This window comes from Falco biarmicus, chromosome 1 (assembly GCF_023638135.1).
Source record: "Falco biarmicus isolate bFalBia1 chromosome 1, bFalBia1.pri, whole genome shotgun sequence".
Taxonomy (NCBI): Eukaryota; Metazoa; Chordata; class Aves; order Falconiformes; family Falconidae; genus Falco; species Falco biarmicus.
The window spans coordinates 103,793,332-103,807,982 of NC_079288.1; the positions used below are offsets into that span (position 1 = coordinate 103,793,332).

The 14,651-nt window shown below is 43.9% G+C and overlaps 1 protein-coding gene across 1 annotated transcript in view; it reads left to right on the forward strand.

Moving 5' to 3' along the window:
• The window catches only part of FRAS1 (Fraser extracellular matrix complex subunit 1), a 173,663-nt gene that overhangs the window by 100,216 nt on the left and 58,796 nt on the right, over positions 1-14,651 (forward strand). Inside the window, exons 20-25 of the mRNA XM_056355472.1 lie at positions 4,453-4,605; positions 7,436-7,582; positions 11,071-11,217; positions 12,672-12,812; positions 13,017-13,157; positions 14,177-14,320. Coding sequence (XP_056211447.1) covers positions 4,453-4,605; positions 7,436-7,582; positions 11,071-11,217; positions 12,672-12,812; positions 13,017-13,157; positions 14,177-14,320 — 873 coding nt within the window. The remainder of the gene's footprint in view (positions 1-4,452; positions 4,606-7,435; positions 7,583-11,070; positions 11,218-12,671; positions 12,813-13,016; positions 13,158-14,176; positions 14,321-14,651) is intronic.

The window sequence follows — 14,651 nt, forward strand, 5'->3', positions numbered from 1 at the left end:
GGTTCGGGCATGTTGAATTTGTGCCAGTCTTCTTTAAGAGTGCTCAATTGATTCATTTTGGTTTATAGCTAAAGTGCGTGTAGAGGAATATGTTTGTGGCTTTAGCATCCCTTGTTGAGTCTCAGGGCTTCTGTGTGTTTTGTTTACCCAGTCTGAAAACACTCTGATTTCCCTCTCCCTCTTACCCAAGACAACTTTACAGTGACCAGTCTGAAAAATAGCACCATTGCTAAAACTGGTGTCCTGCTCATAAAACCCTGCCCTTATTTTTCTGACTCGAATAAATCATATGCCCGTCTTGAGGTTTCCTTGTTGATCTTGAGGCTTCCTCGTTGATCTTTTCCTGACTCAGTGGAAGGGCAATTAGAAAAAAGCAGAGGGACTGTGCGGTGGCTGAAGCAAGGAGTTTGCAGGCTGAGCCGTCCTTGGGTGCTTGGCTAGGGCCAAAAAGGATGCAGAGGGCTACCAATCAGAATTAGGAGCAAGGGCAGCTGGCAATGAATGAAACTCAAACCACCCACTGGTACAGTATCCCCCAAGGTCCTATCTTAACTTCCAGCTGCAGCTTCCTTGGAAGGGAGCTCCCAGTCCCCATGTTCAGCTGCTCAGGCCCTCGCTTTCTTAGGCTGCGTGCAGCTGCAAAAATGTTCAAAGATAAACCAGAAGGGCTCACTCAGGAGAATGCCTGTAACAAGCCTTTCTGCCTTACTTTTAAAATTCCAGAAGGGACACTCTGACAACAAGAAATACATTCAGCTCCTTGTAAAATTAATGAGCTGTTGCCATACTCTTTAAGAGATGTTGATATCATCACAAAGAGCTGGAGTTTCACTGAGCAGAACAAGAGGAATGTTGGGGGCTTAGCTCTGCTTAGTCACTGACATTCAACCTCCTACAGAAATTAACAGCTGAGCTGCCAGAGGAGGAAGATGCAAGATCATTTCCTACCTTGGTCTGGGCTCATTTGTGCCAGGCACCGTCCAGCTGTTTTTCCCACCTCATGCTGCCTAGAAAAGCTCCCACCCTTTTCAGAAGATGCAGATGGATCCCTGCAAACGTGGTTGCACTTCGCTAAGAGTTCACCCTGCTTGTTGGTGTGACAAATTCCCTTTCAGATCTTTTAAAGGAGAGGCAAAAAACCCCTTCCAACCACCAAATCAAACCAAAAATCCTGGTCAGTGCTAGGTGTCCTTCTGAATCAACCCTACTGATTTTCTTTCTGGATTTACTGTAAGGTACCACGGAATGTTTGCATGCTGACACACCTGTAAATTGTGTGGTGTCTAAAGTACTGATTTAGAGTAGTACTCTATTGTAAACCTCATACCTTACCTTATAGTACGAAACTTGCATCAGGAAATGTTTTTCTAAAGAGCCCTTAAGAGAGGAGGTATATTTAAGCAATACAAGTGGTTGATTACTTAGCACATGGTGGAACTGAGAGGTAGAAATGCCTCTGGTTTCCTTTATGAGCATTCACAAACACTGTAGAGATGATTTTGTCTCCCCAAGCAGCCACCTTTGTCTTGACAGGCAAGAGAACAATACATAGCAGATACTTTCCACATTGGAAGGGCATTCTTTCCTTTGTTTTCTTTGCCTGCTAAGTGAAAGCTAAAGAGGATGTTGAAGTAAGGGAACTCTGGAAATGGAAATCTGTAATTATATTACACTTTGCAATGCAAGTTGCTTTATGGGAAGATCACTGACAGGTAAGGTGTTTGGGGCGGTTTTGCATCGAGGTGAATTGACAAGGAGGAAATTAAAGCCAGCTGAAAGAGTAGCAGGAAAAAGTTTTGTTTGGACAGTGGGAGGCAAGTCAGTAGTCTCAAAAAGATGAGTAGGGAGGCATTGGGACTATGAGCAAGGTGGTGACATGCTGCCCTGAAGCATCCAGCTTGGATCCGTGAAGGAATCTAACAGAATTAAGTAACTGTGCTGCACTGAACCTGCCACAGAGATGAGATGTGAAGCCTCTGGGAACCCAAAGCCTGCAGGCAGTGACTTGCCTGCTAGCTGAGCTGGAGTGAGGATGGACAGGGAGAAGGCAGAAGCAGGAAACAAACACAGCTGCGCGGTGTCATGGAGGAGCACAAAGGAAGCACTCTGCTGCTGTTAGTCCTCGCTTCAAAGGGAGCCAGCTGTGAAAAATTTAAATAATCTTTTCCAAAACAAAGCGCTTCAGTTCTTCCGTTACTCTCTCACTAGTTCTCCAATGATCTTCAAATTCACCATGAGCCTCAGTTCTGGGTTTTTATTTGGTGGTGTGTGCTCTTTGATCTCCAGGCTTGCAAAGGAACAAAAGAGCGATGGGGCTGATTTATCCTAAAACAGTAGCTGAGAAAAAGAACTCTTCCAATACACAGGAGAAAACATATAGAGGCTATAAAGAGAAAACTGTACTACAACAGCACCTAGTTTTGTAGATACTTGGCTTTTTAAATGTTAGTTTGGGAGAGTCTAGTTATTTACAGTGGATGCTGGTTATTAGGACACCCTGAGTTTTCTCTGTCTCATTTTTGTGCTCTGTTTATGGAACCTAATCAAACAGGGAGTTTGATTACTTATTCTATCTAGCCAGAGCTCTTTATTAGAGAGCACTGACTCCAGCAAGAAATTAAACTGGAGCAGTATTATTTTAGCAATAATGGGAGTTGACGTATTGCCAGGTAGACGTGGAAGCATGAGAAACTAATTTGATTTATGTTCATTTTATTGAATATTAAGTGTGTAAAACTCTTCATCCCACCTCCAGCCCTGTGCATACAAATTACATATGGTGCTCAGGGCCTTGTGGATGCTATCTTACTCCTTGCTCCTCGATGGGCTGTGTGTGATCTTTTCTGGCTTCAGTGAGGCTACAGATAGATGGCAGGTCTTCCCACTCTGATGCCAGGGCAGGTTTGGGATCTTTGGGTGTGAGGATTTATGGGACGATCCCTTGGGATGCCTTTGGTATTGAGTTCTTCTCCTGTGCAGTCAGAAGCTGCAGCACAGTAACTTCTGTCAGCTATAACCCCTCTAAGGAGGTTTTGAGGTTTGTCACTGAGTTTGGGAGCATGACCTTGTGTGCTGCTTTGCTCTTCTTGCCACTGTCCTGACAGCGATGGATTGAGATCCTACAGGGTGACTGTCTTAGGCGTAGTGTTTCTTCTCACACACATTTACCTCCCCTCTGGCTGTTCATTTCCCATCTGCAAGGTTGAGAGTGGGGGGCAGAAACTACATAGATGATATATCCTGTAAAGTCAAGAGGCAGAGGCAGCTGCTTTAAGGACCTTGAATGCCTGCATGCAGTCAGAATTGCATTCATTTCTGAGCTGCATCTGTGCTTTTCCACCGGTGTTTAGTGAGAATCGTCTGTTTGTAACATATAGGAAAAATAAGGTTAGGGTTAGACTCCAGTCACTACTACATTCTTACAGGTATGGATACAGAATTCCCCCGGACTCCGATGTGAGCCTGTCTTCAGCTTGTAAAATTAGATTGCCTGACAATCTGTAGTAATGCTGTCACAAGAGACAAAAGACAGAAAGTTGAACCTTCAGTAGAAATCTGACAAGAGGCCAGGTACTCAAATCAAGCCTCATTATTACATTTCTTTCAAGACAGTCGTCATTTCCTTTATAATTTTCTGAATTACCATAATGGGGATTAATTTGGCTTCCAGGTTGCCTTACACTGCACTGTTGTACATACAAAAGGCTTGTTGTAAAACCTTTTAAAGCACCCCAGTTCAGGCAGAGGTCAGGAGACACAAGCTTGTGTGCTGCTGGGGAGGAATGAAACAAGGAGAAGGTTCTGAGGCACTCTCATGCAACTCTAAATGCCGCTCTTGGCTGGGCTTTGAGGTCTGCAGTGGCCTCTCCAGGGTATGGATGTCTCGTTTGTGTGGGAAAATCTGAACGGTAACAACCACAGGAGAAGGTCATACAACTGTACAGGGTGTGCTCTTCATTTTTCCGTGGGGGGAGCAAAGGGAGGTGACCGCCTACAGCTTCCAGCACAGTTTGCTAAAGGTAAACCTGTAGGTAGAAGCACCTAAAATCAGAGAAGGGTTTGGGGAAAGCAAAGAGCTTTGAACTGGCTTTGTACAAAGCCTTCCCAAACTCCCCGAGGGATGGGAAAGGGGATGCTTGAATGGGGCAGCAGAGATGCAGGGAATGTGGTTGCTGAGGAAAAGTGAAAATGTTGGGATGCTGAGCAAGAGCACAAGACGGGGATGAGGGCAAGACGAAGGGAATGCTCATTGAATGTGGCAGTTTCTGGTTCTGTCTCGTGCAGACATCTGGAAGTGCAGTGATCCCAACCCTTGTGCACCAGAGAGCAAGAAGGGGCTCTGAAAGTTACATCCCCAATGTCTTCCTTGAGTTCTCAGCAATGTGTTTGCCCTTAGCCATCCTGTTTTATCCTTCTGTGATCACAGTGTCCGTTATTCCTTGCTTCCTTTAGACTGCCACCCCCTGTGCCATCAGTGTGTGGCCAACCTGCAGGACACCGGCAGCATCTGTCTGAAGTGCCAGAACACCCGTCACCTGCTCCTGCAGGATCACTGCATCCCTGACTGTCCAGTGGGATACTATGCAGAGAATGGTGCCTGCAAAAGTGAGTAGTCCCTACATGTACCTCAAGTAACTGCGAGGGACCACGTGGATCCTTGCAAGATGTTCCATGAAATGGTTCCTATTTAGTAGAGAGGCTTTGTCTAGCTGGCAGGACACTGCCCTGGGAGCTGGAGAGGTCCTTCCTGGCTATTAACTCTGCCAGCTGGCTGGAAGCACTCTCTCCTTGCTCCCCCCGGTCTGTGTCTGCTTTCAGACTGGGAGTTCTTTGAGGCAGACGGTGCTGTGCTGTCCCGAGCACATGCTGAGGCTACTGGGACCTAGCCCACTGTTACAATACGATTAGTAAGTCTAATGAGTAACAGACAGCAGTCTGCTTGTGAGGGGGAGGTGAAGGTGAGTTTTTGTCTTTCTCTCTGGTAAATCCCGTCTCTCAAAGGTGGTGGCACAGAGAACAGCGTGACAGTACACTGTCATATGTAGGGTGGATATTCTGAGATCACTCCTGGGAAGAGGTAGGCTTCTTAAGCACAGCAAAGGACAACTTCAAACAGAGACTTTCCGTGTGCCCATTGCCAAGTCTTCAATTTGCGTGCTACCAGCACACTTCTGGGATGCTGACACTTGAAAATGTTTTCTGGATATGTGCTGTGAAGGGCTGTGCTACTTCTGCTCACAGAAGGCAGAACACCTGCTGGTAGCAACTTCTCAGGACATTTTGCAACCTGAGCTGGAACACCATCCTAGCTGAGGTCTCTCATTGAGAATTGTCTTGCTGCAGTAACGGTCCAAAAGGCAATCACTCGTAGCAGCTTCTAAAACAAAAAGCCAGTTCATTCAGCCTTTTGGGCTGGCATGATGGATGCAGCCCTCCAGCTGCAGGGGTGAAGCTGCACTGATAGCATGTTTTATTCTCCGGCCTTCTGTGCCTTCACCTATCCCTGGATCTCTTCCAGTTTTTGTTGCTGATGTGGTTTCATGTTCCAGTCATTGTCTGCGCTGCTTTATATTTCTTGGACTCTTAGAAGGAAGTAGGTTGCTTTTCCTTGTTACGTGGCTGACAGAGACATGTTAAAGCCCAATGCATCTTATGCTGAGCAGAGGGTACTGCAGTTTATTTTAAGAGAAAGAAATCCAGACAAGGAAGTCTGCACATTAAGAGGTACGTGCTCCCTTTGTAGGAAGTGGCATTTCCTAATCCAGCCTTAACAACTGATGGTTAATGCTTCAAAGCTTCTCTCAGGCACTCAGGGATCTGTGTATTAATATACCTGTTTTTGACAAATGAAATCTCAGAGACATATGAAATATACTCTGTGTCATTTAATTGGAAAGACCCCCAGAAGAGATATTTTGCCTTCCTGGAAATTTAAGCCTAGGGATACTATTTCTTCCCTTTGGTATAAAGGTTTCATTTAAAAGAAGTTTTGCATTATTCAAATGTGTCAAAGCTCGTATTGCATTTTATGCTAGCTTTCAAGATCTCCAGCACAGCATAATGCAGTCACTTGTCTGATTTCTTTGCTCATTTTCAGTCATGATTAATGTGGGCCGATAGGTGTAATGATGGCATCAGTCTTTAGGTAAAGGCCTATCAAGAAATAAAGCAGACTAATAATTTTATAAGTATGTACCCCCTTTGGAGAAATTAATAGGATGCATGGGCCTCCTCCACTGTGGTGTTTTAAATCTCTTCAGTCAGACTAAGAAGCCCAAGAAGTGAGAGACAAAGGGCTGGAAAGGCAGCAGGGAAAGAAAAGGAGCACAGTGGCATAAAAATATCTCTTAAAAAATGCAGGGGAAGAAAAAGACAGTGATGTGCTTCCTTCCTCGAGGCAGTCAGTGGGATCGCTGGCTATGAAGAATTGCAGAAGGATCTTGTAAGACTGAGAGTCTGGGCAGTAAAGCAAGGGGTGGAAGTTTGGTGTAGGCAGATACAGGGATACACGGTTCCAACCTCCCGTACAGAACGATGGCATCCTTGCTGTGCGCTTGAAGGAATGATCAGTCAGTCTGTGAAAGTGGCATCCCAGTGTTCAGCAATGCTGAAAAAGCCCATCAAATGTTAGGCACTAGTACAAAAGGAAAGAGGAACAGAAGAATTTGTTCTGCTGCTGTCTAAAGGAGCTGCGTGCTGTGAGTCATTCTGCCATCTAAAAGGGAAGGGCAGAAGAATGTGGGGAATTAAGGGCTTTTGTACAGTGAGCAACTGAGTAAACTGCAGTGCTTCAGCCTGAAAAACAGGAGACCTTAGGAGGGAGGAAATATGACAAAGTCATGAGTGAAACAGAGAGGGGGTGTGTAGAGATTGACTGTTCTCTGTCAGCGTTGCTTCTTGGAATAGGTAGCAGCTGTGCAACTCCTGCCAAAGGGATGGATGTAAATCTTCAGGGAGATGTGGAGCTGTCAGAAAAGCACTAGATGGTTCCTAAATAGACAAAGCATGTCAGGCTCAGGAAGATCTGACCTGAAACTAGTTGAGCAAGAGCATGAGAGGGACTGAGACATTCTTGCCCTTTTTTTACTCTTTTCTAATAGACAGGTCTTGGCTGGATCCTGTAGGATTATCCTTAAGGAGAAGGGAAGGTTGAAGAGAAGAGGGATGGGTAAAAAGAGAGAGAGGAGCGGAGAGGAGCGAGCTAGCGTGTGTGGTGCACAGAGCATAAATAAAGCCATTTATCTGTCAAGGGTGGGTTGCTTGTGTTTCTGCTCCTGAGTGCTGCACACCAGTAAGGACTTAGGCTTAGTAGGAACTTTTGGTACTTGATATCACCATGCTCAGTCTCTGAGGGTGCTTCTGCTGACTCTTGTGAAACTTGCTTGAAGATCTGCTTTTGCTTGAACAGAAACACTTGTTCTTGCTGTCCCTGCAGGGTGCCACCCCTCGTGTAAAACCTGCACCGGCGGGGATGCTTTTTCCTGCTCTTCCTGCAACACCAGCCTGGTTCTCTCCCACACCAGCATGTGTGTGCCCGTCTGCTCTCCAGGATACTACAGGGATGACAGGCAGACCTGCAGACGTGAGTGTCTCTCTCCAAGCCATCTCTGCTTTCCCCAATGTATTCACCGACATGTCTTTTCTTGTTCCTTTGCTTACTGTTGCTCTTGCCAGGAAGAGAAAGATTTCAAGTGCCTAAAAAATCAATGTGAGTTGACAGAGGTGATTAGCCACCTTAGAGACAGAGCCTACAGCATGGTTTAAGCCTGAACACAGTTGCATTTTTGTTGCCGACTTCAAAGACAAGAGGCTTTGGGCCCCATAGTAAAAATCTGCAGGAGAGTTAATGTAGTCTTCCTTCTTAAGTTGTCTAGGTGGTACACAGAGAAATGGCTGAAACTACTGGTGGATTCTGGGCTTTGTGAAAACTTGACAAGTTTAGACCAGCTTTAATCAATTCTTACTAAGGCAAACCCTCTCCCCACTGCACTGCCTGCCAGTACCTGCCATAGAAGCCGTATTAAGGCTGTAGTGTTTACGTTACATTTTCCCACATGTGAAACCTCGGTAGAAACAAGATACAGCATGGTAGGCACAGCCCCAGCTGGCTTGGGCTGTGGTATTTTTACCTTCTAATGATCTGATGCAGTTGATCTGGTGTTAAGTCCAGTAATGTTTTATCCTACTCCTGCTACACCTTGTGAATCTCTTTTCCTTTGTTGTTCTGTGTTCACTCTGGCTGTGACATCAGTTGGGTTATTCCTCACGTAATTATTGGGCTTGATGTTCCAAAATGCAAAATGCTATGGCCCAGAGACATTAAAAGTATGAAAAAAAGCTGCTTGAATTGATCTGCTCTAATACACTCACCTAAAACTTAATGAGTGCTCAAGTGATTTGGTTGCTGTGAACCTGAACGCTGAGATTTGTTAAGTCCTGTATTACCCTGATTTAAATTATCCTGATTTATGATAAAGTCACTCTTGCATTGCACTGAGATTAGGTATTATCATCCTATCTAGACCCAATTTCTTTACTGATGAGGTCCTATAGGAGGAAACTGATATGGTTGTCATCTTTACCGGCCTTTTGTTGAATGTATGGTTCTCCTGAAACTATTATTTCCATCTTAGTCGCAGAACTGGAGACACCTTGCATAAGTTCAAGGAAATAGGTACCATTCTTCCATTGACAGAAAAAAAGGCTATTCAATAATAATGAATAAAGGAAAGTAGTAAAAATGATCAATTAAAAAAAAGGAATCATGGGATTCATGGCTAGTTTCCTAAAAGCTCTACAAGGTATTCACTCTTCTGTCCTGCAATATGGATTCTCTTACTGCTAACTACACATACCTTCCTAATTAAAATGCCCTTTTCTAATGAAAACTTGCTTATTGATAGCTCTTCCCTCGGGACATGATGGTAGAAGTGGAATGTTCCTGAGATCTGTACCCTTTCGGAATTTGGTTCAGTGGCTCAAACGCAAATAGATTTTTGCAAGCAAATTCAACTACTCTAATCTCCTTATTGCAAATGGCTTTTTAAGAAGTGTATGTAATCCTTGTGGCAGGAGGCTCAAGGCAAAGTGTGTTTGGTGCATTGGATTTTTGTCATTCCAAGTGTCACTTGTGCCTTTTCAAGTGAAGTACTGCTGATAAGCTGTGTAGATTTAAACTGTCCCCGGCTGCTGGAAAACTACCGCTTACAGGTAATGAATATTGTTTAAACGGAGGTTGGCTGTTAGGCTGAGAAAATTTGGGCTCTCTTCAACATTTATTTTAGTCACGTTGCACTTTTGAGGAACTCTGGTTTGGAATGAAGTTCTGAGAGATGCTGAGTGCATGTATGGACTCTCAGTGATATTTTTAAACTCAGTGAAATACTGGCCGAGGAACAATGCAAAGCTTAACAAGTTCTTCATGGGTTTAAAAATGCAGATATGGAGTCATGCTGATAAAACAAGCAGACAGGATTGCTTTCAAATACCATTTTTGCTTACTATTCTGGTGTGCCTCCGTGGGTAACCTAGTTTCTATAGATTTAGACCTCATGTGGAGTGTTTCACCATACTGTTAATAGCTGGCTTTTTGTAGCACTTGCAAATAGTAATTTTTCCATGTAGTGTTCTTAGATGAAGTGAAATCAGGCTGGCACCAGAGCACCTAAAAACAGCTGCTAGATTCTTTAGATAAACATTTTGTTAGAAATCATTTGTACCTCAATAAAATATGGAATTTCTGTGACTATTTTTAGGTGAGCTTAAACAAGTAAGCATTTTGAAGGGCACGGGGCTGTTGCTTCAATGAGAGTAGTGAGGGTATTTTCGAATTTACTTCAGTGGTTTGAGTTCTTGTGGTTATAAAACTCTGCCTTGAATTAAAAGCAAATTGAACTGGATTTCCATAGTTAGCCTATCACTAAATTAGCATTTCACATTTGGGATATCAGCAACATGTTGGTATTTAGCATGTGAACTGTGGTTGCACTAAATCCTATGACAGGTTTTCTTTGCTTTTTTCCATTAAAAAATGGCCAGCTATGCTTTATTATGTCATTTAAACATTTGGGGCTGTGTTTGCAGAGCTTTTTTTTTCTGATTTATCATACGTATTGATAAGAATTGATCTTAGGTAAAGATTCTGACTCTATATGGATTTAGTGACACTCGGGTAGTTGGCCGGGAATTTAGCAGTCCCTTTTGCTTACACCATCATTGTACCTGCTAGCAGGGTAGTTACACTTTGTATAAAGCAGACATGTGAACCTCCACAAGTTTTCTGCATAGTATTTTTGTAACGATTCATCTCACCAGGATCAGGGCGAGCTTTTCAGTGCATAGGCAAAGGACTAGGAAATATTTTTTGGTCTTTCATAGCACATTGGTATTAAATCTTTTGCTGTAAATTATCTAAGAGCTCTGACATCAGCATGGAGTACACTTGGTTGTTAGTACAGCCTCCTAAGAAGTTCAGAGCCTGGACATCAAAGAGGTGAGTTGAAATATTTTGAGCCTCTGGACTTTGATCCTAGATTCAGTAAATTCCTGAATTATTTTTTCCTGGCATCTTTATTTGCTCCCTACAGCTCTAAGATTTTACATTGTGTGCAAATAAAAAGGTGGAAGCATTAAGTGAAATTAAAGGGGCCTTTGGTCCCAGCAAGGGTTGCTGGATTGCAGCAGTCTGCTATGGTCTCCAAATCTGTGCATTTATGAGTTGAGTCTGGAATAATATGAAAGACAGGTTGCTTAAAGACAAGAAAAACAGACAGGGAAAGCTCTTACGCAGGGATTTGAATTCAAGGTCAGTGTTTTACCCCAACTTGTCCAGAGGAAAGTAAGAAGCAGCGTGAGGAGACATAACAGTCTATTCCAAATGGAAGGAGGCTTTTTCCAGCCTTTTTCCAGCCTTTCCTGTGAAAAGAAACAGAAGACGCAAAACCTCTGAAGTCACCACAGGTGTCTCTCGAAGAGGAGTAGCAAGGCTATGGGATAATACCGTTTTTATTTGTACAGTTGGCTGGTGCATCAGTAATTACAGTTATTTTCTTTGTCTTTGTGTTTCCACAGCTTGCAACAGCCAGTGCCTGAGCTGTGAATCAGCAGCCGGCTGTACGTCTTGCAGAGATCCAGCTAAGGTCCTGTTGTTTGGAGAATGCCAGTATGAGAGCTGTGCTCAGCAGTATTATCTGGATTTTTCCAGCAAGACTTGCAGAGGTGAAAAATACATTGCTGGTTTAAAGGAAAAAAAAAAAAAAAAAATTGCAATTGCCTTGTCTAATAATCCGTTACATTGCAGAATGATCTGTGCAGGTGGCCTGCTTTAAAAAGCATGTATGGGGAGGGGGAGTTGTTCAGTGACAGATTACTTGTAAGGTTTTTACAGTTTTTTCCCTTTTTTTGGCAGTCTGCTGTCACATACTTCAGCCTTTCAGTAAAACAAGATTATGGCAAATCCTTCCCTTGTAAATGATTTAGTAAGTGAGCCAGCAAACTTCAAGGGTCAGGTCCAGCAATTCATTTAGTCATGGGTCAGCTGAATAACGAGTCGGCTTACCAGGCTAAGTCTTTGCTAGAGTGCTGAGAGGGCCTTGTGTACTTACCAGCTTCTCCCTGTCTTATTAAATACTGCATCACTGGGTGACGGCAGAAACAACAGTTTGGAATGATTTAAAAGACACATGACTTGAAAGATTTCCAGAATTCCCAAGGACAGTGTTCCATAATGGAAAGAAGTGAGAATAACATGGTTTTATTGTGGCTAGCACCACTAAGACCAGGATATAATAGAAATGGCTTGTTCAGCTGGCTCCCTCAGCATTTGAACCTAGCTTACCTGAGTAGCATCTGTCTCCTTAACGTTGCGCTGCTTCGGAGAGGTGACACTCTGCTTTTTAGGGTGCTGGAATGAGGCAGGACTCTTGTCCTGGCTTTGTCTTGGACGTGCTGCATGGACTGGAGTAGTTCAGATCACCTCAATGGGTCCATGTTTCCCCTCTCGCTCTTGCCCATGTTTTCTGTCTCATCAGCCAAGTGTGCCTGTCATTAATTGCTGATCCAGACTGTCTAAGTGCCACCAAGAAACAAACAGTAGTGTCAGTAGCCTGAGTATTCCTTGGGCACCTGTGCGTGGTTGGGACTCTAGAGGGGAGATAGCATAAGGGCAAGTGAAGGCAGATCTGATCCCGGCGTGTTTCTGGCCAGTGAACTTGCCAGAGGGGCATTTGGACTGTGAGGAACAACAATTTAATTTTCTTTTGGTCAAAGCAATTTGAAGGCATGAGATGGATGAAGTGGGGTGGATAATTGCTGCTAATGAGCAACAAACTCGGTGTTGGCAAAAAAGGAGCGCTGCTACTTACCGGGTAAAAGACTTTATGGGCAGCAAAACTGCTAGCGTTAGCAGGTCTGAATGCTGAACGAGAGCCAAGCTTGCTCAAATTGACATAATTAGAGCATGTTAAGTCCAAGAAGGGGAAAAAAAGCCACCCAACCATCTTGAGTTGTAGTAAGTCACTTAATACAAATCATGCTTTCTTTTTTCTTTGTATCTTTTTAACAGTTTTTACTGTGCACTTTTCTACCAGGACTTATATTTTCATAGCTTGATAGCTTGCAGACCCCAAGAAAAGCCCAGAAAGGGCTGCCCTGCATTGACTTTTTTCTTCCAGAGTGTGACTGGAGCTGTAACGCTTGTAAAGGTCCCCAGAGGACTGACTGCCTGCAGTGTATGGAAGGCTACGTTCTCCATGAAGGAGCTTGTGTGGAACAGTGCCCTGCAGCTTTCTACAAGGATTCAGACACATGCCAGAGTGAGTTCTTCTTGAGCGTTACTTCTAATCACTGCTGCCAACACGTTTCCCTGTTGTTTCCAATTTGTGTACGTCTTCTTGCATTTAGAAGGCACGCTCTAGCTTCAGATCTCTCGCTGCCCTCCTTCTCGTGGGGTGTTACAACACAGTGCAGGAAGCAGGTGAATGCGGTGCTGAGCTGAACTCTTTACATATGACTTTCAGGGTGTGAGCAACATTGCCTTCAGTGTCGCCAGCCAGACGAGTGCAGCCTTTGTGAAACCCCGTTTTTCCTCCTGGACACTCATTGTGTTCATAAATGTGGGAAGCGATATTATGCAGACGATGCACAGCGAAAGTGCGCAGGTAAGCAAAGTGAGCATGGTGTGGTGGAGAGGGACCAGGGTTGTAGCCTGTGCTCTATACACTGCTTTTTCTCTGCTGAGGTGAACAGGTATTGCCTAGATGCTGTGTTAAACTGGCTATTGAGGTGATGCAGTTACCTGAGAATTAGATAACAGGCTATATCTGCATTTAGATGTGCCTAATTCAGAAGGAACGAGATTCAGCGTAGATGGCTGCTGGTGTGTGTGTATGGGTGTACACACTGTATATAAAAAAAACAGGTATTAGAATCACATTTTTGGAAAGGTTTCCGTTGTATGGAACATCTCCTTTATGAGAAAAGGCTGAGATAGTTGAGCCTGTTTAGCCTGGAGGTGACTGAGCAGGGATCTTATCAATGTCTACAAATATCTTAAGGGCGAGTGTCAGGAGGATGGGGCCAGGCTCTTTTCAGTGATGCCCAGCAACAGGACAAGGGGCACAAACTGCAGCACAGGGAGCTCCAGCTGAATGTGAGGAAAAACTTCTTTACTGTGAGTGTGACAGAGCACTGGGACAGGCTGCCCAGAGAGGCTGCGGGGTCTCCTCTGGAGACATTCAAAACCCACCTGGACGTGGATTCTGTGCAGCCTGCTCTAGAGGAGAACCTGCTTTAGCAGGGCGTTGGGCTAGATGATCTCCAGAGGTCCCTTCCAACCCCAACCATTCTGTGAGTCTGTGTATTTGTGGGTTAACATGTAGAACTTCAATGTGTATTTGGAGTGTATTTTTTTCAAATGGGTGTAACAGGTACTTAAATAAATGTTTCTTCCATTTGGAAGATCATCTCAGGTTCTCTGTAGCCAATGGAAACAGCAGTCAAATGAGGAAGGAACTTCTTAACAACTCTTTTATCTCAACTTTTTGATAATTGTCGTCAGGTGGGTAGGACACAAAGAGGAGTGGTGTTGCTGTTCTGACCCCCGGGGACAGCTCTGCGCACCAGTGGCTGCATTGGTTTTGCAGTGTCTCAGTGAGGTTGTACTTTCCATCCAATTCAGCTTGTCCTCCTGGATGCTTGGAGTGTGACAGTGACAGCCTGTGCCACCTCTGTGACAGCACCATGTTTCTGAAGAATAAGATTTGCGTTTCTGCCTGTGGCCAAGGTTTCTATGGCAATATGTGGACCAGAGAGTGTGAAGAAGGTGAGTGTCTCTCACAATAAAGCACCCAAGCTGGCAGGCTTCCAGCAGATTTTAAGGCCAGAGGTAGTGTTCATTCAGTGGCACTTTTGGAATTCAGTTTGGTGCAGTTTCGTGTTGACTGCTGAAAGTTGGTGGCTATTTTTCACCACCTTTTTTGTTTCATAAAAAAATGTATGTGTAAATTAAAATTTAAATTTTAAATAAATAAAAAATATTTTTTATTTATTTATTTATTATAAAATTTTTTTAAAAAGCATGTAAGTGGTTTTCTAAGTGATGTTACCTACTTAGGTGTGGAGGCACATTTTTCCAATCACAGTGTCATTTATCA